This window comes from Colossoma macropomum, unplaced genomic scaffold, assembly GCF_904425465.1.
Source record: "Colossoma macropomum unplaced genomic scaffold, Colossoma_macropomum, whole genome shotgun sequence".
Classification (NCBI taxonomy): Eukaryota; Metazoa; Chordata; class Actinopteri; order Characiformes; family Serrasalmidae; genus Colossoma; species Colossoma macropomum.
Genome location: NW_023494875.1, coordinates 602127 through 629796, shown reverse-complemented (window position 1 = coordinate 629796; position 27670 = coordinate 602127). Strand labels below are relative to the sequence as shown.

The 27670-nt window shown below is 40.9% G+C and overlaps 1 protein-coding gene across 1 annotated transcript in view; it reads right to left on the bottom strand.

Moving 5' to 3' along the window:
- Window positions 1–967: 967 nt before the first annotated feature.
- The window catches only part of lars2 (leucyl-tRNA synthetase 2, mitochondrial), a 90760-nt gene continuing 64057 nt past the window's right edge, over window positions 968–27670 (bottom strand). The window contains exons 13-21 of the mRNA XM_036560585.1: window positions 21657–21755; window positions 19418–19555; window positions 17750–17853; window positions 16102–16284; window positions 13184–13353; window positions 10111–10188; window positions 8616–8727; window positions 6192–6319; window positions 968–1288 (exon numbers count right to left, since the gene is read on the bottom strand). Of these exons, the coding sequence (XP_036416478.1) occupies window positions 1109–1288; window positions 6192–6319; window positions 8616–8727; window positions 10111–10188; window positions 13184–13353; window positions 16102–16284; window positions 17750–17853; window positions 19418–19555; window positions 21657–21755 (1192 nt within the window). The 3' untranslated portion in view covers window positions 968–1108. The remainder of the gene's footprint in view (window positions 1289–6191; window positions 6320–8615; window positions 8728–10110; window positions 10189–13183; window positions 13354–16101; window positions 16285–17749; window positions 17854–19417; window positions 19556–21656; window positions 21756–27670) is intronic.

Genomic DNA, 27670 nt, shown 5'->3' with positions numbered 1-27670 from the left:
AGTCCTCACTTACCAACATTTTTACACTTTAAAAAAACAGCAGAAACCACAGTCTTAAACGATTTAGATACTGTAGCACTGGGAGTGGAGCTACTCGTAATTCTTGATTCTCTATGAAGATGTTTTGTGCTCAAATTTACCAGTTATTGTATTTACATTTTCTGTATTTCTGTTGTATAGTTCAACAAGGAAGCTGCGTCCAAAAAGTCAGCAATTTGGTGAGATATAAGTAAGATTTTCACTGATACAGATAAAAATGCAGGTCATTTGGCTGATAATATATTGGTTAGTCCTACTCTAGAGCTGCTTGTCAATCTTGAGTCCTGGAGCGTCAGAGCCCTGCAGAGTTCTCCCTCCAACACTCAGACTTCAACTCAAAGATCTTTGTAACCAGCTGCTGAGTTGAATCAGCTGTGTTTGATGATGTAGAATGCTAAACTCTCTCCAGGACTGCAGTCTCACACTCTTGGTCTAGACCTACCAAATAGAACATACAGATCCACAGAGGAGAGAATGAGTCATGCACAGCTTGCTGGTTATTGCAAGGCCCTGCATTTAGTTACAAGAGCTGGTAGGACAGCAATCTCCACTGCTTCAGTACAGGACCTGTGAAGGCAGGAGGAGAGCCTGTTTATCAGGGACAAGCAGCTCTATTAGAAGTGCTTCATCATCAGCCTCTGTACAGAAATAGCCTGGAACACGGCTGCCAGGCTTTTGGGTTACAGGCTGAGGCAACAATAGAGAGAGTCAAGGGGGCGAAAAAAATAAAAAAACAAAAACAACAACAATGCCTGCCAGGAAATGTAAAATTCATCATCATCTTTGACAAACATCCCTTTCACTCAGCAGCAAACTTACAGGCCAATTTCACTTTCAATTTTTAATGTCTTTTCCAACAGACAAAAGTGCCCTCACAAGAGAAAATTAAAAAAGTAAAAAATAAAAATGTCTATATGCACAATCTTTGTGGTTTTGTTACAAACTGAGAGCTGCATCGATCTCAATTTACTCTTCTGTCCAAGTGGAACATCCTTAGCTTCTCATTTGCCTGTAGCTTCTGACTTGGCAGCGCATTTGTCCATTCTGATGCACACTGGCCTTTTCCAGTTCATTCTTCTACCAAGAAGTTTATGAGGGCAGTCCTGGGAGAGAGGATGGCTTTCTTTACGACACGGTCAGTGAGGAGACGCATGCCCAGTGGACTGCCCAGGACCAGCTCACGCACCTTCTCGGCATCCTGAGCCACGTGTCGAGGCACAGTGACACTCCCGCACACTTTATTGTTAATCTGAGGGAAGGAAGATAAAAGAGAGCTTTGGAATGAAAATAGTAGTGTAGGAAAACAGAGTTAAATAATCTCAAATATACTTTTTATGTGGTTTCTGACACTGTTGGACTGTTATCTATAAAAACAGACTAAAGTTCAGACAAAATTCATGTACTATGATACTGCTTTTTGGTTTGTGGTGTGAATGGACCTCATGGATCTAGCTTGTAAGTAACTGAGTAAGTAAGTAGGCAAGCAAGTGTAAGCAGGGATGTCAATGAGGTCAGTAAGTAAGCATGTCAGTAGTTAAGTAAGCAAATCTGTCAGTCAGTCAGTCAGTAAGTCACTTAATCAATCAGAAAGTCAGTAAGGCAGCAAATCAGTCAGTCAGTCAGTCACTCATTAAATCACTAAGTTTTTGAGTAAGACAATAAGTCAGTCAGTAAGTAATTAAGCAGGTCAGTTGGTAAGTTAGTCAGTAAGTAATTAAGCAGGTCAGCAAATCAGTCAGCCACTCTTTAAGTCACTAAGTCGCTTAGACAGTCAATAAGTGAAAAAAAAATAAGAAAGTTAGTTAATAAGCAAGTTGGTCAGCAAGCAAGTCAGTCAGTCAGTCAGTCAGTCAGCAGTCAGTCGGGCAGTAAGTAAGTAAGCAAGCAAGTCATTTGGTGAGTCAGTCAGTAAGTAATTAAGTCAGTCAGCAAATCAGTCTGTCACTCTATGTCACCAAGTCACTTAAAAAGTCAATAAGTGAGTCAATGTGAGTCGATAAGTGAGTCAATAAGTCAGTCAGTCAATAATTCAGTCAGTAAGTAAATAAGAAAGTCAGTTAGTAAGCAAGTTGGTCAGGGAGCAAGTCAGTCAGTTAGCAAGTCAGTCAGTAAATCACCCACTAATTCGGTCAGTCAGCACGTTAGTAAGTAAATCACTCACTAATTCACTGAATCAGAGAGTTGGTCAGCAAGTCAGTCAGTCAGTGACTCAGTTAAGTCAGTCAGTCACTCTCTCACTAACTCACTCAGTCACTAATTCACTCAGTCAGTCAGCAAGTCAGTCAGTCAGTCACTCGCTCGTTCACTAAGACACTGTAAGTCAGTAAGTCACACAGTCAATAGGTCAGTCAGTCAGTCACTTTTTCATTCATGTTTAACAAGCTACAGATTCTCCACAAAGGGCACAAAACATGTTTTGGCTGACTGACTACATTCAGGATAAGAAGGAGAAGTATTTCAACAATTTCAACTATTCCTTTGACAATTTACAGAAACACGGCATCAAACACTTGTGAGCAGAAGACCATTTTACTGCTCAACAAAAAAGCCCAGAAAGATAACATGACCAAAACCCACAGAGCTCAAAGCCACTCATTCAGCCAACATATCCTGTTATATCTATACTTGGCAAACAACTAAGTAGCTAATTTCACTTCATCCTCCGGATTAGCTCATCTCCAGTCTTTAAAATAGAAACATTCTCAGCCGAGTCTCTTTGCGGTTGAAGAGGGACGGGTAAACAATCAGGCTCTATTCTTCACAGGGTGGCCACTGCATCTGCCAAGATCATTTATGTGTGAGCAGGGCTGTGTGTGACCACTTCAGTTTCGATCAAGTCTGCTGCCGCATGTGTGTGTACGTAAGATTCAGCCGCAGAAGCCGCCCTGCTCTGTGGGAGAAACTCAACCCTGTCATTATAGGTCCTGAACTTCTTCAACCTCTGCCACTAGGCAGGGGATTCCCAAAATACAGTGGCATACACACCCATGAGCCCATGATGCCAGCTCACCTCACCCAACAGGTGCCAACATGGCAGAGCATATTGAAGGAGAACACTTTGACAGGAACAACATGACAGAAAATGTGCTGGGAAAACATCCTTCACTGAGACTCTTTGCTTTATATAAACCAGTGACTGAGAGAGAGAGAATCGATCCACTTAACGTAATGGGGAAGAGATCAAAGGCAGGCGCTGTCTGTCACTGCAGAGCAGGGTTTGTTCTCCTTCAGGCATGCAAAAACAATCTCAACCACTCAGGAGGGCTCCATGGATTTTAAAAAGAAGAATACAGAATTGGCTACAGTTTCGCTGACTGCTTGATGCTTCCATTTGGATTCTGATTGAAAATGTGAGAGAGGATGTTAGAGGATATTGTGCATGTGTGTGTGTGTGTGTGTGTGTGTGTGTGTGTGTGAGTGAGAGAGAGAGAAGTATGTGTGAGTTCCTGAATAATGTCTAAATCTGAGTTTCACTGGGTGGAGTGGCCTGATCTGGGTGCTACACTCCAGCTTAATTTATCATATTTTCAGTTACATGTGGGTGGTCTTTTTTTTTATAGCCATAACCTTTCATTTGAAGTGGACTTTCTCCTCCCAAAAAGGTCACATATTTAGGCACATTTTTAGTGAATTTTATTTTCTCCCTGGGGTCCACTTACAACACTTGTGTGATTTTATGCGTCAAAAATAAGCATAATTCATTTGAACAGGATCATTTTTCAATTACATGTATATGCAAATGAAAAAAATGGAATGTTCGACCATTTATTTAATAAAACAAACATCATTAAGGCGGAGTCACTAAGAGCAAAAGAATTTTAGTTGAAAGTCCAAAATGTGTTTTGAACTCTGACTGAACGTCTTGACGGGACAACTCTGGCCAGCCCTGTCTTGAGCTGAGGTTACACTACATGAATTTTAGCTCGATTTTAGCCCTGATTCTCAGTCTGGCTGAGTCTGCACTGGTTGGCACTAGTCTGCAGATTTTGGGGCATTCTGAGTTGACAGTTAGGAGAGTAAATAAATTAGTGTGTGAGGGGTGCAGACTCAGAATTTTGGCCTCCCAATCATGTTTCAGACCAGTCAGAGGATCTCAAACATCTGAGCGTAATCTTGCAGTGTTTACTGGTCAGCGACTCAGTTCAAATGGACTTTGCCAACAGCCAATGAAAACTAAGTGTGCGAAAGAAGAAAATACAGCAAGTGAAGACGTGTCACATGTGTAGCAAAGCTTTTTAATGAACTGAGTCTAAATCTCTAAAAACTACCAGACTTTACATCCATGACCCTCACTTAAATAAGTGGAACTGTTGCTTCTTTGCTGTATCAGCGCAAACAGTAATAGCAGCACGCTGCTCCACGTCTGTTTATTTGCATCTCCTAGTAACTGGAGAACATGTGAGTTTGCATGAGTCGCTGAGCTGAACAACTAAAAAGTTGAGATCCCAAGTGTGTGATCCCAAGTCGTTTAGTGTGTGATCCCCAATAGTTCATTCGCCCAAAACATCTGCAGGAACCAGCTGGACAGTGTGAGATCTGCCAGGACTTTAAAAGTCATGTAGTGTAACCAAGGCTTTAGAATTAACCAGGCTGTTTTTGTTACTGTGTCTTTAGGACACAGGTAAATAAACTTGTCTGACTGGCCTAATGAAACAACTGTCCTTTTTCTGACTGGCTCAGAACAACAAACCTCGGCCAATTTAGATGTATGTATAGGATGTGAAACTGCTGTATGTTGAATGGGCATCAAATGTGTTCATGGGTGTGACATCACAATCGTGACAAATTCAAAATGAGCCGTTTTCCAGCTGTGGACTTGGACTAGGCTGGTACTTTCTAAACATTAAAAGAGTTTCCCACGATATGAGCCCTTTAAAAGCCAAGTTACGGTCTGTTCTTAAATCAAGTCGATGGGAAGAGGCTCATGTGTAAGCTCATCTCTTATTTCTTCTACAGAGTCTGGGAGAAACTTTGATCTTTGTGCAGCTGACTCACTGACCAAGCCCACACAACAGGATTTCACTGACCTGGCAAGCAACCAGGCTACACACACACAGGTACATATAGACACACAGACACACACACCAATATGTCTGCAAGCTTCAAACTGAGTCTTACGTGGAGGAATTCACTCATCCATCTCCCAGGGTACTCAGTCTCTAATTGCTGTTCACCCATCACAGTGAACCAAAGGCCAAGCCCTTCACCCACCCACACACACACATACACAGATTAATTACAGACATGCTATAAGAAGCCATGGTCTCGTTAGGAGGAGACACATTCACTTCCTGCATGCCAGCAGCCTCTGTGGAGAGTCACCCACTCTTCAGTTACCGAGTGAATATGGAGACATTCAGTAGCTCAGCGATGATGAAGCAGAGCGCTGCTGACAGCAGATCATTCGTACTGAGCAGCCTGGGGAACCTGCCTGTCACGTCTCCTTAAGGCACATGCATTACAGGACATACAGAAGACTGGCTGAGAGGATCGCATCTATAAAACAACCTATATTACCGTAAAAGGGCAGAAACTACAATACTCCTTCAAATATAAGGGTAAGGGTTACTTTCCACACAGTTTCCCGAATGAGAGGACTCTGTTTCCGGCACAGGCTGACACTACTACTTATAATAATGCATTAATTAAATTCATTAATTAATTAAAGCAATAACAATAACCACATAATGAACAAAACTGACATTCTGACTTTCAATTTTACTGTCATAGTGAAATAAAGTGGAATCATTAAGACAAACTGAGGCCTCAATTTGATTTTTTTTGTGTTGTACTTTAATTACATCACAATTTTTGAAAGACTAGAAATGATTAGATATATTAATAGGTTCTGTAAAATGTAGATAACAAATTAGTGCAAATTTCTTAAGGAGGGTTTCCTACTTTAGGTAGGAAGATTTTAAGATTTTCTTTTTTGTGCTATAAAAATAAAATCATTATTTCCTCTAACTGTGTGTAGATTTATGTATCATCATAAAAACTATATAAACTCATATATAAAATCATATAAACACATGCACACATGTGATTTAGCTTTACAGTTAGAGGTGCCTTCCCCATTTTTGCCCTGACTATCAATATTTGTGTGATGTGAAGAGTAAATAGCTGTGTGTGTGTGTGTGTGTGTGTCTCACCCGTACGGAAACCTCCAGTGTGTCTGGGGTCTGCAGGTACTCTGGGTCCACAGTGGGCCACGGCTGCTGCATCACATCTCTGTTCCCCAAGAGTAAAGAACAGAGAGGATTCTGCACCTGAGACAGCCCTGAGAGAGACACAGAGTGTGTGTGAGAAATATTTATATAGCAAAGAATCCAGACACCTCTTCTAATTAGTGAATTCAGGCACTTCAAGCTGCACCCATTGCTGACACAGGTTTAATTGTGCACACTGCTTGTATAATATCCATAGAAAAGCATTGCTAATAAAATGGGACATTCTGGAGCAGCCTAAGATCACCATGCCTAATTCCAAGTGTCGTCTAGAGGGGTACAGTGGAACAGTTCCACTGTGTTCTCTGGAGTGATGGAGCTCCATCCAATACCTTTGGGATGAGTTGGAGTGGGGTTTGTGATCCAGAACTCATCATCCAACATCAGTACCTGACCTCACTAATGCTCTTGTGGCTGAACGCAATCAAATCCTCACAGCAATGTTCCTACACTGAGTGTTAAGCCTTTCCAGAAGAATAGAAAGGGAAACACTTTATGGTGTCAACAAACTGTTGAAATTCATGTAAATAATTAAAAGATTCTACTTTTCATTTAAATTATGCTGATAATATAAAGGAAGCATTTTCACTTAGTCTACTGTAAACGCCCACAGAATTCTCACACATTCTCAGCATCGACATGGTGGTGGTGTGTTAGTGTGTGTTGTGCTGGTACAAGTGGATCAGACAACCAAAAATATCCAGCCAACAGCATCCTAAGACCACTGATGAAGGACTAGAGGATGTCCAACACAAACTGTGAAGCAACAGATGAGCTATTGTGTTTGACTTACTGGACCAACAAGTTAGGAGTGTCTAATAGAGTGGACAGTGAGTGGACACAGTGTTTAAAAACTCCAGCTGCACTGCTGTGTCTGATCCACTCGTACCAGCACAACACACACTAACACAGCACCACCACGTCAGTATTACTGCAGTGCTGAGAATGATCCACCACCCAAACAGTACCTGCTCTGTGAGGGTCCATGGGGGTCCTGACCACTGAAGAACAGGGTAAAAGGGGTCTAACAAAGTATCAGAGAAACAGATGGACTACAGTCTGTAACCGTAGAACTACAAAGTGCTCCTATATAGTAAGTGGAGCTGATAAAATGGACAATGAGTGTGGACACAGGGGGGTGTGGCTGATCCGTGTGTACATATTGTCACTGTGAGAAAAGATAGTGGGAAACAGAGAGAGAGGGGGAAGAGAGAGAGACAGACAGAGAGAAAGGAGGCGGGGGGGTCCTTTGGCATGTACCTCTCTCCTGGGACTTTATTTTAAAATTAGCAATCTCTGCTTGACCCCCACTTGCCTCCAGGAAGGATGTGTGTTTCCGCTGGCCTTTGTGTTAGTGTGTTTGTGTATGTGGCTGCATGTTGGGGGGAAAGACAGAGCTGGAATGTCAGAGAGGTCTTGCTCACACTGTGTCCCTCGTGTTTTGTGATTTTTGCAACGCAACCCTATAACATGCACAAATACACACAGCTCCCACGCGTTTCCTGTTTCGTCTCATTACAATCCCTCATTGTGGTCATGTGGTTATCAGCTGGAAGACGAGGATGTGCCCATTCTTCATCTCTCCCGCGAGGTGCTCAGGTCTTCTGTCCACACAGCAGGTTTGAATGGTGTGGGTGTGTTTGACAATAGCTGGATGTGATTGAGTTCTGGACAGTGGCTTCCTCTGTTTCTTCTGGTGTTTTCTACTACTTTTAACTCTTAAATGGCACATTTTCACTTTTAAATGGAGCAAGCTGCCTCAGTGCCAAACGCATGCTTCATGTTTCTTTTTATGTTCATGTTTAGTTGTGCTGACGTTTAGTTGAGCCAACCGCTACAGTGTGGGAATTGAAGGGCTACACTGGGCTACATGTGAAGATGTGGAAGAACAAAGAGAATGTATGGAAATACATATACGGTACAGTTCTATAATTATTGGCACCCTTGGTAAAAATGTTTAAATAAATAAAGTTTATAAAAATTGTCGTTGTGGTTGATTAACAATCACATTAAAATTATAAGGGAAAAAATCTAAGCTTTAATAAATTTAGTCTAAGAATAAAAAAAACTAAAATAACCTTTTTTCATAACCTTTTCATGTATGTTCTGGATCACTGTCCTGCTGAGTGATCCATTTGTGTCCACTAAAGCTCTTGTTGACTTCTTCTTAATTATTGCCCTAACAGTGGTCATTCTTAGGCATATAAGGCTACTCACCAGTCCTGCCTAACATGCTGCAGATCAGAGATGGGTGCTGCTCAAAATCTTTCAATTCTGGTTCTGATTTCTCATATCATATATCTAGTTTTAGTGCCAGACAAACAAAAATGCCTCTATATGTCTACTCACCTGCCCACAGCTCTGAGGCCAGGTGAGGGGCCATGGGAGCAGTCATCACACAGAGAGATGCCAGCGCCTGCTCAAACTCCACACTGTGCAGAACCACACGGGGAGATGCTTGCTGCGAAAAAATAAAGACAGAAATAGTAATTAACAGTAAACAGTAGTAGTAGTAATTGTTCTAAAGGGTCAGGTGATCAGTTAATGAACCAGTTAATGAATTATGACAAAGAAATGTATAGCCTAGCTGAACTGAACGAATTTGTGCAATTAGAGACCAAAAATGTGAGACCTAAAAGAGTTCTAAAACAGACAGAGAAGTGACCTTAAACTGAAGTGACTAACTTTTCTTGATGCTCTTTTTCTTAACAATTACTAATGTTATAAATATCAGTGTTGTAGAGCTGGAAATTTAAGCAATTGTTCATCACAAATTTAATTTACACAAGGTTGCACTTAGTCCAGAGGTAGCCAACCATCCAACCATGTTTGGTGTTCAAATTTTGCCTCTTTAGTCTAAAGCTAGAGCTATGAGGCTAACATTGCTAACAAACTCCATTTTTTTTTCTGTACATTGCACAAACTTTACCTGCTCAAACCACAGCCACCCCTTCATTAAAGGGGAATTTCATAGATTTTCAGATCATAATTTCTGCGTAAGTGGCAAAGATATAAACAAAGTCATTCAAAGTCATGAAACACACAGTTCTAGAGAAACGTACTGAGTCAGAATTGTTCACAGTGGTATCAACCGGAATCAGACGTCCACCTCTAAAAGCTCCCCTCACAGAAAATTATTACTTGAAAAGGTTATGAATACATTGCCTGGTGTCTAAGACATTGTGTTCCGATAGTTTTGAGCAGTTTTTCGCCTAAAATATATTTTTAAAATCCTATTGTGGAAGAGATGTTTATACAGGACGTTGTAAGGCAAAAGTGTCTAAAGAGAACCTTTTTAATAGTAAATATTTTTATTATTATTTTAATATTTAACCATTGTTTACATCTCAATGATTGAAGTATGCTGAATTTTTTGACAAATCAGTGGAATTCCCCTGTAGGGTCACAAAGACTTGTTGTTGTAGTTTAAGACACAGTGAGACTTACTATGAACTATAAAAATGAACAAAAACTTCAAAGTGTAGCAAAACATTGCAGTCAGGCATTTTAGACAACAGGTGTTATGCCGAATTCCAACTCCCCTTTGCATGCACAACATCACGCAGGCATATATATTTGCTGCAATATTTTCACTAAACCATTTCTTCAGCTCCCCTAAAAAACAGACATAACCCGGGGAAAATCCAGATGTCCAGTAATGTGTAAATGGGTAAATAATCCTCCTCTTAATATTCAGATTTTGCTGTATGAATGTAACATTTGCAACAATGTACTCCTAATAAACAAACTATACATCAGCATTGATATCTGTTTAAATAGTCCTGAATGTGTTTAGCAAGTGTTGAGAACTATATAAGATGGGTGAGTGAGTGTTCAGACTCACTGAGAGCGTATTGGTCAGTCCCATCAACCGGGAGATCGCTGCATTCAACAGGAAGTCTTCTGTGAAGTGAATGGTGACCTAATAATGAAATACTGCACATGAGTATCAGCCAACACAGTTCATGTTATTATCTACCTGTGGTGCTATTCTTCCAACCCACTTTGGTTGGAAAGATCAGTTATTCTTCCTTCACCACAGGAGTTAAGGTGCATGTATATGTACACTGATGGGCCAAAACATCATGACCACTTACAGATGGAAGAAATAATGTTGATTATCTCATAACAATGGTGCGTGCCAAGGTCTGGGATATATTACACAGCAAGTGAACAGCCGGTTCTCGTAGTCGATATGTGTGTGGGAGGAATGGGCAGGTGTGAAGACCTGAGCAACTCTGACAAGGGCGAAATCGTTATGGCCAGATAACTGGGTCGGAGCATCTCTGAAATCCCAAGACTTGTTGCTGCCGGGTGTTTGAGGCCCAAGGCTCATCAATATGTGAGGCCAGTGAAAGCTATCCCGTTATCTCCGAATCAACAGAAAGGGCACTGCAGCACAAGTCACAGAATTTTTTTTACAATGGTCATGAGAGGAATGTCTCCTCGCGCCCTGCTGCGTACGAGCCTGCGTAGCCAGAGACCAGTCAGAGTGCCCACCCTAACCCCTGTCCACCGGCGAAGACTACAATGGGCACGTGAGTGTCGGAACTGGATCTGGGAGCTAGGAAAGAAGGTCATCTGGTCAGATGGGTAACGTTTTCTTTTACAACATATGGTCAACTGGATACATTTGCAACTTATAACTGGGGAAGTGATGGCACCAGGATGCACTAGAAGAAGAAGACAAGCCGGTGGAGGAAGTGCAATACTCTGGGCAACGTTCTGCTGGGAAACCCTGGGTCCGGACATTCATGTAGATGTCAGTTTGACACGTGCCACCTACTTAAACATTGTTGAGGTCCAGGTACATCCTTTCATAGTAATGGTGTGCCCTGATGGCAGTGGCCTCTACAGCATAATGCATCCTGCCATACTGCACACATTGTTAGCGAAGAACAAGGTGTAGACCTGGCCTCCAAAATAATCATCTTAGTCTGATCGAGCATTTGAGGGACATACTGGAACAACAAGCCTCAGCTGCGGTGGCTCCACCTCACAACTTACAGAACTTGAAGGATCTGCTGCTAACGTCTTGGTGCCAGATGTGCCAGATACCACAGAGCACCTTCAGTGGCCTTGTAGAGTCCACGCCTCAGTGTGCTGAAACTATTTTGGCAACGTGTGGAGGAACAACAGCATATTAGGCAAGTGGTCACAATGTTTTGGCTCATCTGTGTATGTACAAAATATCGTTCATACAAAGTATGAAGTTGAAATGGACATTCTGTCAATAACACAATAAGACATTCTTACAAAAAATGAACGCAAATTTGAACATATGGAGCACATATGCTGTTGGGCGGGGAGCATAGCACACATAATTCCACTGTCCCCTATTGATGCACCCCTGCTAGAGATATTTCTGCTATTTTTGCTAATGACAGGGCACAGAGCATGTGAACATTCCTCCTGTGATCCAGAGGAGAACAAAAGGGGCCATGATGTTTTTTCTGTTTTTTTTTGGACACTGGTATTTTGTTCTAAGATCTGAGAGCAGTAGGGCATCTGGCATTGCATTAGCTAAAATTAGAGTTTGGGGTGGGGATGCTGGTCCTACATCAGCTAAACAGGGCAGCAGGTGCCCACACTGGCCTTTCAGCAGAAAGGACATGGTAAGAAACTTTTCCAGGCGGATGATCAAGGGGACACTGTGGCTTAGTGGGTCTAGGCCGGATCTACCACAGGCCAATTCTCTTAACCAGCCCGAGCCCCTGGAGGAATCGATCTCGGCCTTGGCTACCAGATGCAGGAGAATGCTATATATAATGCGCTGAAGCATCGGCTGCTCCATTTAACATCACTTCTCCACACCCTCTCTGTTGTTCCCAGTGGCATTAGGATCGATCAGGTTACTTACTGCTTTTAGACTTGGGCTGGGTGATCATATATTCCATTACTGTGACTGCACTGGATAATCCTTGAATGTTTTAATAAAAATGTATGGATTTTTTAATTATAATTGGAAAAAAGAGCTGTGGTTATGATTTTACACCTTAGCTAAAACTTTGATCATCTAGCTCTGGTTTACTTCTAAATTTAAAGCTGCACTATGAACTCTTTTTGGATAAAATTGAAAGAAGTAGCTTTACTGGGTCAGGAGAGAAAAAATGGTGTATGTGCTGCTGTGAGTCGGCCTGTAAAGCCTGAAATACTAAGTTTTTCGGACAACACCATGCGTCTTTTTATGTATTAACATCACATGCACAAGTTCAGTGAGAAGATCAGGCTCGACGATTCGGCCTCAAATGCTAAATCAACATTATACTGACGAAAATATGATGGCAATAGTAATTCAATAGTGACACTTCACCAAGTTTTGAGGTCTATACTCTTTTAACACACTTGCAATCATCAGATTCATCCACTCAGGGAAGGGGTCCGAAACATAACTGACACTACAAAACATAATTCTGCATGTTATGTGTTACTACAGGGGGTCAGTTACACTGGAGAGGTCTTCAAATCCCTAAATCTTACATAGTGTTGGAGTTAGATTCTTACACTTAACAGAATTGTGACTCTTATGACTGCAAGGCTGAACAAGGCTCAATCCAAGACGATACAATCTAGGCTGAACTGGCATCTGCTAATGTTTATCATACTGTATATCATCAGCTGTTACTGGCTAATTGTCTGTACATGCAAACAAAATTCAAGAAATAATCAACAAGCAAAAAAAAACTTTGTATTTCAGAAAAGATCACTTTGATACAACAGCAAACAGAACTCAGTGCATAAGGAAGAAGAGTATGTAGTTAAAGGTCAGAACAGACAACTAACGCAACCGAAAGGTTCAGACTTAAAGCTCCTTTGTGAAGTCTAAACAAAGAGATTCAGAATCTCATCCTCACAGTGGCGACCCCAGCTGGTAAAGGAGAGCAAATGAACAATAATTTGCAGCTGTGGCATCTCACCTGTGTGATGGCATGATTCTTGTTTTCCCAAATCCTCCTGGCCTCAGAGCGCTCTTTTTTGCTCAGGATAGAGGGGTTGGGGGTCTCTCCGCCCTGACGAGCCTCACTCAGCTTAGTGACCAGCCCCCACAGGCGAGACTGCCAGCGGAGCACGCCGGGGATAGCATCCGCTACACACAAACATACACACAGTGAGTGAAGCATGTCTCTCTTTAAGGTCTCTTCATCTTTACCAGCCTGAATGAACCATAATTGAAATACTTACAAATACTAAATACTAAAATACTACAGAGAACTGTAGACGTATACAAAGCCATGTCTAGATATTTGGTTAAACACTGCAAAAACTGATATCTTGGCAAGTGGAATTATCTTTAATCTAGTCGATATATTTAATATTTCTCATTCTGAGATGGTTGTAAGAATGTTATAAGATAATTATAAGATACTTACATCTAGATATTTTTATTAAATAAAAATTTCACTATATTGGCAGATAACTTATTTTAATAAATATGCATCTCAAAAAGAGAAATTTTAGATATTTAGATATTTAGACTACATTAAAGATGGTTTCACTTGCTAAGTATATTTTTTTCAGTGAAGACTGTAATTCAAGGTTAAAAATTCTACATCCATGTGAACTAATCCAGTACACAAAAGTAAGAGTTTCAACTCTAAAGACTATCTTTCTTTTTCTATTTAATCTTCTATTTTGTCCGTAATGTCATTTGTGTTGTTTTATATATTATATATATATATATTGGTATATATATATATATACACTGCTCAAAAAAATAAAGGGAACACTCAAATAACACATCCTAGATCTGAATGAATGAAATATTCTCATTGAATACTTTGTTCTGTACAAAGTTGAATGTGCTGACAACAAAATCACACAAAAATCATCAATGGAAATCAAATTTATTAACCAATGGAGGCCTGGATTTGGAGTCACACACAAAATTAAAGTGGAAAAACACATTACAGGCTGATCCAACTTTGATGTAATGTCCTTAAAACAAGACAAAATGAGGCTCAGTATTGTGTGTGGCCTCCACGTGCCTGTATGACCTCCCTACAACGCCTGGGCATGCTCCTGATGAGGTGGCGGATGGTCTCCTGAGGGATCTCCTCCCAGACCTGGACTAAAGCATCCGCCAACTCCTGGACAGTCTGTGGTGCAACGTGACGTTGGTGGATGGAGCGAGACATGATGTCCCAGACGTGCTCAATCGGATTCAGGTCTGGGGAACGGGCGGGCCAGTCCATAGCTTCAATGCCTTCATCTTGCAGGAACTGCTAAAACACTCCAGCCACATGAGGTCTAGCATTGTCCTGCATTAGGAGGAACCCAGGGCCAACCACACCAGCATATGGTCTCACAAGGGGTCTGAGGATCTCATCTCAGTACCTAATGGCAGTCAGGCTACCTCTGGCGAGCACATGGAGGGCTGTGCGGCCCTCCAAAGAAATGCCACCCCACACCATTACTGACCCACTGCCAAACCGGTCATGCTGAAGGATGTTGCAGGCAGCAGATCGCTCTCCACAGCGTCTCCAGACTCTGTCACGTCTGTCACATGTGCTCAGTGTGAACCTGCTTTCATCTGTGAAGAGCACAGGGCGCCAGTGGTGAATTTGCCAATCCTGGTGTTCTCTGGCAAATGCCAAGCGTCCTGCACGGTCTTGGGCTGTGAGCACAACCCCCATCTGTGGACGTCGGGCCCTCATACCATCCTCATGGAGTCGGTTTCTAACCGTTTGTGCAGACACATGCACATTTGTGGCCTGCTGGAGATCATTTTGCAGGGCTCTGGCAGTGCTCCTCCTGTTCCTCCTTGCACAAAGGCTGAGGTAGCGGTCCTGCTGCTGGGTTGTTGCCCTCCTACGGCCTCCTCCACGTCTCCTGGTGTACTGGCCGGTCTCCTGGTAGCGCCTCCAGGCTCTGGACACTACGCTGACAGACACAGCAAACCTTCTTGCCACAGCTCGCACTGATGTGTCATCCTGGATGAGCTGCACTACCTGAGCCACTTGTGTGGGTTGTAGAGTCCGTCTCATGCTACCACGAATGTGAAAGCACCACCCACATTCAAAAGTGACCAAAACATCAGCCAGAAAGCATAGGTACTGAGAAGTGGTCTGTGGTCCCCACCTGCAGAACCACTCCTTTATTGAGTGTGTCTTGCTAATCGCCAATGATTTCCACCTGTTGTCTATTCCATTTGCACAACAGCATGTGAAATTGATTGTCAATCAGTGTTGCTTCCTAAGTGGACAGTTTGATTTCACAGAAGTTTGATTTACTTGGAGTTATATTGTGTTGTTTAAGTGTTCCCTTTATTTTTTTGAGCAGTGTGTATATATATATATATATGTCAAAGTCAGTCGTAATTCATTTTCACATCACCATTTTCAACCTCTCTTTATCCCTTGAAATTCAATAGGCTGTTTTTGTTTGGTGCCTCTAAGACTGATGTATGTAAATGTTCTCATGGGCTGTCTTGTTCAAAAAATAGTCTGGGCCAAAACACTTGAGATAACTTCAGTGAGAATGTGCACAGCTAATCTGCTGTAGGCTGAATTGGTGGACATGTGGAAATACAACAGTTTTCATGACATGAGAAAAACAGTGCATTATTTTTCATATATAGACTGTATGGACTGTCGAGTGAACAGTACATTTTGAAACTTTAACAATGTTTACTTATTACATCAAACATACTATTTTGAAAAAAGTGAAGAGAGTTCAGTTTTCCATTATTGGACCCTTTAAATGTAAGGAGACTTGGTTTGTAACTATTCCAGAGGGAGTTGCTCTTTCTTGCTGAAGCTGGACTCCCACTGTTCAGCCCCCCACTGCCTCCACCTGCCCCTTTTCAGCAGGTCATTAGGAGCTACAGGTGACTTACTCTTTACATCCCACAGGATATCTTGCTCGGGTGGAGCCGCATAGAGGATATAGAGGCGCACAGTGTCGATGCCGTACTGCTGCACCACCTCCTGAGGGTCCAGCCCGTTGTGTTTAGATTTACTCATCTTCTCCCAGGTGACCTGCAGCTGCTTTCCAGTGCCCTTCTGCACAGGCTCTGCACCTGCATGGAAGATGAAATATACAGAACAGAAGACCACCTTTTGAAATGACACTGAAAATCATCAAATATTTGGGGACACTTAGCTTTCCAGATTTAGTGAATGTGCATAATCTGTTGGTCTGCAAACCTTAATAGACTTTTAGATCTTAGCAAACACAGTACTGGAGCTTATTTCTGTACCATCTTTCCACTTTGCATTTCCACTCATTTGCTAGGTCTCGCCCTGTCACATGATGCTACCAAACTGTGACAAAGCACATATTGTATGTGCATCATATCATGGACACAATACTCATTATGTATCAAATATATCACAAAAATGTCACCAAAACTGAAAAGCAATATCACCATATGTCAAAATCTTGGTACACTGTAAAATATTTTGTCAGTTCAGCCTAAAAAAATGACTTCATGTACTAACAAACAATTTGACTGGTTTTATTCAATTCAAATAAATACTTTGAATGAAGGACTACAAAGCAAAGTTTTAGCTTGATGAACAGAACTAATACATTACATCAACTTAAATCTTAAAACCGATTCAAATCACCTTCTACCCTGTTCCGCTTTTACAGTATATACCAGTAAACATAATTTCTTGCCCAGCACTAGCAAGGAAGACAAATGAACTCGAAGCTCAGTGTTGCAAAATATTCCCAAAGTATTAGTGCACAGCTATTTTACCTTAACACACTGGAGGTAAATTTGTCCCTTAATTGAAAAATAACAGTAAAAAACAAACTGAAATTTTCAAAGTAAGGCAAACTTTTGATGAGCAGTGCACATAAAGCAGTCCAAATTGGCCTGAACACAGCTGAGGGGGGAGAGAGGGGCTCAGGATGTGCAGAAGAGAAGGCTGGTATTCACTGCCATTTCTAATCCCTTCTCTGAAAACCGTGGGCGCAGTCCAGGAACCCAATAACTGTGGAAACTACTGCCTCGGTCACAAACGCACAAAGATACACAAATTAGTCATCATCTCTGTGCTCACTGACACTGAAGGCATTAAAAAATAGATTCGCTTTGATACCTATAATACACAAAGTCCAGCCAGAAACCCCTGTTTACCCGGTTGCTTGGCAACAATTCAGTCATGTAACGTCCACTGCTCGCCAGAGAGAGAAAGGGAGAAAAAGAGAAGAGAGAAAAGAGGGGGAAGAGAGGGAGAGAGAGAGAGAGACAGAGAAAGAGAGAAAAGAGGGGGAGAGAGAGAGAGAGCGAGAGAGAGAGAGAGAGAGAGAGAGAGAGAGAGAGAGAGAGAGGTGGGAAGACAGAGATTTGTAAAGCATTTGTCTCGAGTGGTTTCTATGACTAAGCTGACTGCTGCGAGTTGCAGTGTGAGCCACAGTCTATTTCGGACCTCAGCAACAAGCGAGGCATAACCGGCTCAGCTGACGGCAGCGGAACTGTATGAGATCTAATGATCGCTGAGCAGTAAAGGGAAACATCTCAAACAGACACGCACCTGTGAAATCGATATCCTCTTTCTTTAGATATTGGCCACTCTCGGCCACTCTGAACGTCTGGCCCTTAATAAGGCCCTGCACAAGCAGCTTCTTGAAGGGTTCCCTTTGGGAGAAAAGAAAGAGAGTAAATAAACACCCACTGAGACACTCATGGAGATATTATTAACAGTGATGGAGTAGTTAGGCTGCATTCAAGAAGTCTCGGTTTTATGGATTAAAATACGTTTTCCACCAGGTGACACATCAGCGACAGTTACCAATCCACTTGCACTTAAAAAAACATTACTCAAAAAAGAAATCCATTACAAATTACTGCTCTCAAATTGGAATAGGATTACTTTACTTTTTTCAGGATTTAATAAGTAATCTCATTTCTATGTCACTCATACAAAACCCAAACAAATCCCATTCAGTACCAACTGAAAAATATACAGAAAACCAAAATTTGTGCACAATTTCTATTTATATGCTAAGCTTACATTTTGTAAAAAATAAAACATGCACTATGAAAGGCTCCATAACTCTCGCCCAGTCCAAATTTCATTTTCTTTGTTCAATTTAGCAAATAAACTGTAATTGTGCATCAAAATGTACAAAAGATTGTTCTCTGTAGAGGATGTGTTAACTTTTATTCACATAAAAAAATCAACAAAACATTTTAAAATAATACCAGAATAGACATCAGGAAATTATTTGTGTACAGCATTACTAATCATTATAGATTTAGTCCTCTAAAGTTGTGGAGTAGCAGCATCACATTAGACTCTTTTTATAAATGAATCTGCTGCATAAAGTTATATTGTATTGACAACATTAATTAACTAATGAAGTATGTTTTTTCCTTCTCCTGTAAAGTTACCATTTTGGAGATACAAGGTTTTCTCCCGACAACATTGACACACACACACACACACACACACACACACACACACACACACACACACACACACACACACACACACATACACACATACATAAAACATACATACTTCAGACGATTCTCAGGATTTCATCATTGGCATCGATACAAAAAAAGGGGTGTCTTACCATCTCTATATGTAACATGTTATTATATGGGACATGTTACTAGATTTAGCTATGCATGTAATATATGTATACACTATTGCGCAAAAGTTTCAGGCACATTTAATATAATAATAAATAATATAAACATTTAATGTATTTACAGAAAAACAGTAATACTAAAATAAATATCTGTAGTATTAATACAATAACTACATTAATACAATAACTAGTTAAATGTATATAAATGTGTTGATATCATCCTTGACGAAGCCAAGTATTATGTGTAGTTCTAATCACTAAATACCTGGTTTGACTCAATCAATACTTTATTTTGTTAAATCAAGTGCGCTGCTGATGAAATTTAACAAATCTCGGTGATGACTAGGGGTGTCCAGAGAAATCTGGACTGGAATCAAACTAGTTTTTCAAACTAGCTCACAACACATCAACAACTAAATTCAAGTAAGCCTTTGCTGTATTCCTATTTATTTGCATTTATTATAATGATAATTTTACCATCATAAACATACAGCTAAGCTAAATGGCTTTTAATAATGTGCTTACATGCCTTATTTCATTGGGACATATATATTCATTCACAGATTGTACAAAAAACAAGTGCATATCTGTGTGTGCTGTACCTGTGTGAGACAAAGCCCTGGCCTTTGCAGAAGTGGCTGAGGAATCGAGCGTAGTACAGGTGCATGACTGCATGTTCTTTCCCTCCTATATAAACGTCCACCGGCATCCAGTGGTCAGCTAGCGAGCGCTCAAAAGGCCTGTAGGGGGCGGAACAGGGTCAGGATGTCTGACTACTAATTGTACAGGGTGGATACGGTTAATTCCACTAGGGGGCCTCCTGGTACAGCCATCCACAGTCACAGAACTCAGACAGAGGGTAAATACAGGGGTAGTGGATGAGTTTTGAGTGCAAAGTGTAGTGTTTTCAGAGATCTCATCTTTTGATTAGATGACCTGATAATATAATATAATATAATAGAAATATATATATATATATATATATATATATATATATATCTCATGCTGATAGCAGTTCATACAGCAATACCACACTGACGTCTTTACAGATGGACTTTAGGGCTTTCACTATTGATTTTATTAGAAGCCAAAGTAATCTAATGATTATTTTGATGATTAATTGAGTAATCATGATTTTTTAAAAGGCCAAGCAATAAAAATAGACTTAACAAGCTGGGCACACCCTTTGAAAAAAAAATCCAAATACTAAACTGTTTCCTTACTGTAAAACAGAGACCAATAGGAAATATTAAATATGTATAATTATGTAAATTAATCACTGCTAATTCATCAAAAGTGTAAATTTTAAGTAAACCTAAAAATATTTTTAAAATAGGAGTATTCGGATATTCATAATCAGATTAAATTAAAGAGGTCCAAAGTTTGGATTAAACACATCTCATGTAGTCTCTGCCTTGGATTTAACCAATGAACAACCACAAATATTGGTACCAAAGACTCTAATCTCAAACCGGTTCTGGAACAGTGACATCACGCTGATCTGCTTATGTTAATTACTGATTTTGTAGCTGTTCTGCTGTTGATGGATTGTCACAGCTGGGTTAACATGTCTTGGTCACAGCAGGTCACAGACTGCAGTTTAGTTTTGTGCTAACTGTTAGCCTCGGGCTCCATAACAGCGTGGAGCTGTAAACAGCATAATTGCTTTTCCTGTAGCGGGATAATCTTCCCGGCTCGGGGACGAAAGCACCGGCGCGGCTGCTCAGCAAGGTCAGCGCACGAGGAGAAGCCCCGCTGCTCGCAAATTAATCTCTTTTGTCAAGCTTTCTGTATCACCAACGACACAGCAGGCGATGACCAACAGACTATAATCTCCACAGCCAGAGAGAGAGAGAGAGAGAGAGAGAGAGAGAGAGAGAGAGAAGAGAGAGAGAGACAGAGAGAGAGAGAGACAGAGAGAGAGCGAGAGAGACAGAGAGAGAGCAAGAGAAAGAGAAAGAGGAGAAAGAGAGAGAGAGCTAGAGAGAATGAGAGACAAAAAGGAGAGAGAAAGAGAAAGCAATAGAGAGAGACAGATAGAGCAAGAGAAAGATAAGAGAGTAAGAGAGAGAGAGAGCAAGAGAAAGAGGAGAGAGCGAGAGAGAGACAGAGAGAGAGAGAGTAAGAAAGCAAGAGACAAAGAGGATAAAGAAAGCAATAGAGAGACAGAGAGAGCAAGAGAGAATGAGAGAAAGAGAAAAGAGAGAATGTGAAGCTAAGAAAGAAAGAGAGGGATACAAAGAAAGAGAAGGTGAGAGATGTAGAGAGAAGATGACAAAGAGGGAAGACAAAAAGAAAGAAAGAAAGACTGAGAATGGAAAAGAGAGAGAAAGAAGGAAGAAACAGAAAGAAAGAGAGGAAAGAGAAAAGAGAGAATGAAGACAGAAAAGGAAAAAAGAGAGAAATGGATAAAGAGAGAGAGAAAGAGAGAGAGAGAGAGAGAGAGAGAGAGAGAAAGAGAAAGAGAGAGAGAGAGAGAGAGAGAGAGAGAGAGAGAGAAAGAGAGAGAGAGAGAGAGAGAGAGAGAGAGTGAGAGAGACTGAGATAAAGAGAGAGGGAGTGTGCGTAGTGATTGTTTTATTCCTCTAATTTCCTGAACCTGGACGATGATATTTAAATGATTTTAATATCTGTGCTTTATCCAAACATCTGCAGACAGATGGGCTCTCAGCGTGTCCTGAGCGTTCCACTCTCCTATCTTCCTCTTTCATAACAACACAAAACACCACAGCTATCAGACACAATCCCAACAAATCCACACGCACTTCACTCAGTCATGCGGGTCTGAAAGCGTGAGAATAAAGGGGGATTTGAGGAGAAGTCATGGACTTTTGCGCTTACCTCAGCTGATTGTGTGGGTCTGTGTATCTGAAATAATACCAGGCAGAATCCACAAAGGTGTCCATGGTGTCCGTCTCTCTCTGAGCAGGACCTTTACACCTGACGAGGTAAAGAGTGAGAGAGAGTAAGGACACAGTATAGTATCCACAAATACAGCAATATGACTTTTAAATACAGCCAAAACACCTCTTCATGTTTTTCTACCTCACAAGAAAGACTTTACACTTTATGTTGGAACATTGCTACAACGGTTTGATTGCTTTCAGCCACAAGAGCATTAGTGAAGTCAGGTCCTGATGTTGGATGATCCATTCTGGAACACAGTTCCACTCTTCCACAGCCCAGTGCTGGGGCGCTTTATACCCCTCTAACCAATGACTGGCATTGGTCATGGTGATCTTAGGCTCATGTGCAGCTGCTCCAGTATGGCCCACTCTATTGTCAATGTATATGCTGTGTAAGTTGATTACATTGTTGACATTGTTGCCAGTGTTCCTTTTCTGCAGCAAACTGAACTTCATTTAACACTAAAATATGTCACAGTCCTACAATTGTCCAACTGTCCAACTGTCCAAATGTCCTTGGAGAAAGTTTTGCCTTCTCACCCATCCTTCTCTGTGCGAGGGGCAAGGCACACTTGTGTCCTCTTCCACTCAGGTTCATCACAGCTCCAGTTAGGTGAATGTTTTTCATTATTTGGTAACATTTTATTTGGATAGCCCATTGTAGATACTTTGTAGATGCGTACTTTGCATTTAACACACGTTCAACTAATTATAATGAAATTCACCTGAATTTTCCCTAACCCTAAACCTGCCCCTACGTCTAATCTTAATCTCAAACCAAAACCTAACCCTAATCCTGGCCCTAATGCTTATCTTAATCTCAACCCAAAACCTAATTCTAACCCTGGCTCTAATCCTTATCTTAATCTCAATCCAAAACTTAACCCTAGCCCTAACCCAATCCCAATCTTAATCTGATTCCAAAACTTAATCCTAACCCCAATCTTAATCTTCACCTAAATCCAAAACCTAGTCATAACCTTAACCGTGGTCCTAACCCAAACCCTTATCCAAATCTGTAGATAATCTGAACATCTGTAGATAATCTACAGGGATTAATCCAAATAAAGTGGGACCCATGATTTCCTTCATAGTGGAGATGTTCAGGTGTGTTCAGGGGTGAAGCAGTGTATTATAACCACTACATTACTTCATCTTCTCTCTGATCTTGTCCAGTTTGATTAATGACTAAGGTTGTTCAACTTGTGTATCATTTCATATTCCTCCCGCAGTGAAACAGGAAGCTCTGAATGCCCATTTAAGATTTAGCTGAAGTCAACCTGAAATCAATATGGACTTTTTTTACATTGTTAGTCCCTGTTCATATTAAGCATCAATCACCAAACCATACAATTCGGCAGTATTGTTGTCTTTTTTATCTTTGATTAAAGTGTAGTGACTTATATCCGGCTCTGACATCTTCTGATGTTTGATTATGTCACCACACACTAGTGTGCGGGGAAACCAATAGTCTGTTTCACCTCCCACCTATCATCAAGAGAAAAGTTCAGCTAGCTCAAAGACCCAGTTTCACCACTTTTCACTTGGAAATACGTGACAGTATGGAAAGAGAATATGTTATGATTTCTGATTCACACTGATTTCTGGAGATGACGTTTTGGAGCATGTTTTTGTTTTTTTCTTCGTGTTTAATTTACTCAGGGGTTCGAGTTCTCTTCAGTTCAAGCTGATAAGAGACATCATCGTCTTATTTACTCGTCTTTATTGGGGTGCCAATAATTTTGGAGGGCACTGTAATGCTTCCTCTATGTTCTCTTGCAGAGAAAACCATATATTAGAAAAGTGATCCATGTCTTTACCAGCTTCACACTCCGTTAAAGTCAACTTGAAATCAAAAACAAATTTTGTGCCTGTGTCTAAAACTACTTCTGACTGTTCATTACATCAGCATAAACCAATGGTCAGGGAAAAATGATACAATACTAACCAGTGATATGTTTCACCTGCCCATTCCACCACACCCACCTATCAGCATGTGAAAAGGCTCAGCTAGCTCAGAGACCCTCACCAATCCAAGTGGACTTTAACAACTTACATATGATGCTGTTTCAAAGCAAGTCTCTCTGCTGGGTTATACAGTAGAACATGGGATTATAAAAGTGACTGAAAAGACAGGAAAAATACAGAGGACTGCGTAATAAGGGAAAGTTTCTCATTAGCAGTATTACAGGCTCTCCTGCTTGTAGTATGAAATGTCAGCAGGCTGGGCCTGTATGGCACGTCTCTGTGGACTGCTCTGTCCCTGCCACTCTGCTCCTGTGTGTTGATTAGAGACTGGCTGCGGCTGGCCACAGCAGCGGTCACCACATGCTCCAATAGACAGTGGTGCATTAGCGTGTGTTTGAGTTGGAGCACCACCCTCCATCTCTTTCCCCCAAAATAAACAGCAGCACTGCCTATCTGTCAGTGAAGCTCACAATATGAGAACCCAGAGCTAAAGAGTGCGCACACACACACACACACACACACACACACACACACACACACACACTTATTATACAAATTTTTATACAGGTGTCAGGACACACAGCTTGTGCAGCCATATACAAACTATCACAAAGTTTGGAATCATCTGTCATATTAATAATTGGTATTGAATAATAACTTCAACAATGTACACTGAAATACTACAAACTAGACACTACAATATAAACGGTTTATTAACAATGTATGGCATATATTAAATAGATGTATCAATGTACCAATATGCAATAAAGCACTAAGCCATGATAGACATGATGTGTTACAGTGATTTCCCATGGTTAAGGGATGTTGTTATGCATGACACAAAAAGCAGCAACATATTGCAAAATAAAACGCACAAATTGTGCTTGTGGCATTAATACATAAAAACACACATCAGTGTAAACAAAATATCCCAAAATGCCAATCAGATAACAGAAGAGGATCCGTTTAGAAATACAGACCCTTTTTTTTGTCTTACGTTACTTGTGAGGACTTCCATTGATTTCTATTTAATTCTGCATTGCTATAGCCAAGTAAATTTACGCCTAACCTAAACATCAGTATCTAAAAGGCAATGGACCTCATTCACCAATCATTCTTAAGAAGAAATTTCTTCTTTAAACCAACTTATGCAGTTTTTATTAAGATTCTGTCTTTTCTGGTTTGGGATTTGCTCTTGGGTAATCTACACAAACTGAAGAGCACAAAGGTGTGAACAGTTCTGTGGTTTAAGAACACATCACAAATCTGACAGTCTTTTTCTTAGGACCTGTCTCAAGAACAAACTTATGAAAAAACATTGTAAAATATTCATAAATGAGACACAATCTTTTCGCTCTTTTTCATTTTTTCAAAAAACTGTTGAATTTGTGGAGAAAACAGCATGTGCTCAAGTGAGGACCAGCAAAAAGGTCCTCACTTGTACAAAATGTTGTCTTATTATTGTATCATTGTAAGGACATTTGGTCCTTACAAAAAAGAGTAAGACAAACACTCCCATGCAAAAAAGGGCCATAGCCAAAATGGCAAAACATTAAGCTTTAAATGGTCTTAACAAAAAATCAGTAAATTATTCAGTAAATTAACGAGAATTTAACAAACGGATAAAGTAACTTAATATAAGATAGCTTTTCCTTTTGATTTCCTTAAATGTGGAAGTCTTGTGAGTAAACTTGAAGACCGTCTTTTACAGAAAGAAGTCTCAGTATTGTTTCACTGAGCACTGATGGCTTCAAACAGCTGAAAAACATTGCCAGGCTGGTTTGTGTTTAGTGTAAGACCAATATATTCTAAAACATTCTCTATATGGTTTAAATCTCGACTCTGATCAGGCCAAACCTATCAGTAAAAACCATTCATATTTTGGACACACACACACACACACACACACATTCACACCAAACACAGAGCTGATAAGCACCAGTGTCAGCTTCACACCAACTGTAACAAGTCTCAACAGAATACAGTCAGCTGATCTGCATCATTAACTGCACCTCCTGAAGCAAAGTAATGAGTCCCCTCACACACAAAAGCTAACGACCACAGGGTCTCGGCCTTTCTTGTCCAGCTCACAGGGCAGCTTACAGGGCAGCTTACAGGGCAGCCTGCAGCCAGTGACCAGCCTTTTCTTCTTCTCTGGGGATATCCAGTGCCCAACACTGACAATCAGCACTGCTCTCCCACAAGCCTGCCCGCTCTAACGCTTGCTCACCAGGATGAGCACAGCGCCTCCACGTTGCCTAGCAACTAGCCTAAGGTGTAGCAGGTTAATTCTTTGAAAGCCAGGTGCCATTTCAGGATGAAAAATCCCCAATACAAGCTATAATGAAGTGCCTTGCAGCAGAGATTGATGCGTGCGTATGAGAAAGAGAATCCACGGGAAAAGAGGCTACATGTCTTTTTCTTGATCTCTAAGCCATTTTGTCTCTTGTTAAGCTGGTCTGAAATGTGTAAGTGGACTCCAATTCACATCTGAGTTCATAATAGATTCAGTGTATGCAGGCTCTGCACTGAAGCATTGTGTTGGTACCTGGCTGTGATAATGGCTGCTATTTGTCCAGTGAGGAGATGAGAGACCCATTAGACAGACAGTAACAGCTGAGGCCTGTTGAAGAGGAGACTAAACACGTGTGCGTGTGCTGCGTCTGCCCACACTGCTGGCACTTGGACAGAGTGGTGCTTCTGTGAAGTGAGCCAAATTCGGCTGCGACGGTTTTGCTTGAAATCATTTTCGAGCTCATTATGCCACAATCTGATGTGTTAAGCAGCTCTTAGAGTGCCTTAAATGTGCACATGCACGACAACTTCAAAGGAACTGACCACTGCGGAAGGAAAAAGTTTACTTGCCAGCCGTGGCAGCAATCTTGGAGGCTGAGTCAGAATGTTTGTTGGCGTGGGTTTCTCTGGGCATATGTATATGTGTTAGAGATGAGACAGAATGATTGAATTTTCAATTGCTCATGAAAGTCAAAAAGATCGAAGAGTAAATTAAGGTTTTTGATATGCAAATGAGCTTCTCTCTAACATACATGCTCATGTTGAACAACCATGCCTTGTGTGGACTCTATACTCCACCAGAGGGCAGTGTAGAGTCTGTTTCTTATATTTTGGTCAGATTTTCTTATCTGTTTAGTCCAAAGAAGGAAGTACAGAAAGGCTACCGCACACCGAACACGGAGCTCCGCACTGTACCGGCAGAGAGTCAGATAGTACAAAGTGCAGCTATAGTACATAGGAAGCATCACACAAAACAAGCAACAAAAAAGAGGCTGAAGCTGAAGTTTACAATCTACTCATACACAATCGGGGCCGTAAGTATTTGGACAATGACAAAAATGTGTATTTTTGCCTCTGTACAAATTTGTGACTACGCTAGCAACATTAGCTGAGCTGAAAACAGTCACTAAGCATGTGTTCATTTATCTTAAAGACTTTAGACTGACACAGTCCTCAATGTAAATTTCAAGCCACACATCACTTAGTATGGATTTGTACTCAGGGTCTGGGTTTAATATAGTACAGTAACAGATGCTGAGCGGCACCACTGTCTCTCCTAGTGTCCCTCTGCCATACATTGTGTGCAGTAGCCTATGTACATTTTTTCCAATAATGCCTTACAATTTCGAATGTCAAATCTGACTGAAATGCTTTTTCATAATATGTGTGAGGGTAGGTTTAGGGCCAGACACGCACAGTGCCCTCCATAATGTTTGGGACACATTTTCTAGCTTTAGTTTTACAGCACTTTTTATATATAACCCCACCATTTCAAGGCACCATAATGTCTGGGACAGTGGTATGAGCAATAAATTAATAATATTTAGTACTTTGTCCAATATATTTTGCATGCAATGACTGCTTGCATGCGAATGACTCACAGACATTACCAGGTGTTGAGTATCTTCTCTGGTAATGCTCTGTCAGGCTTTTCCAGTTTTGTTTCGAAAAACTGCTTTGGCAGTA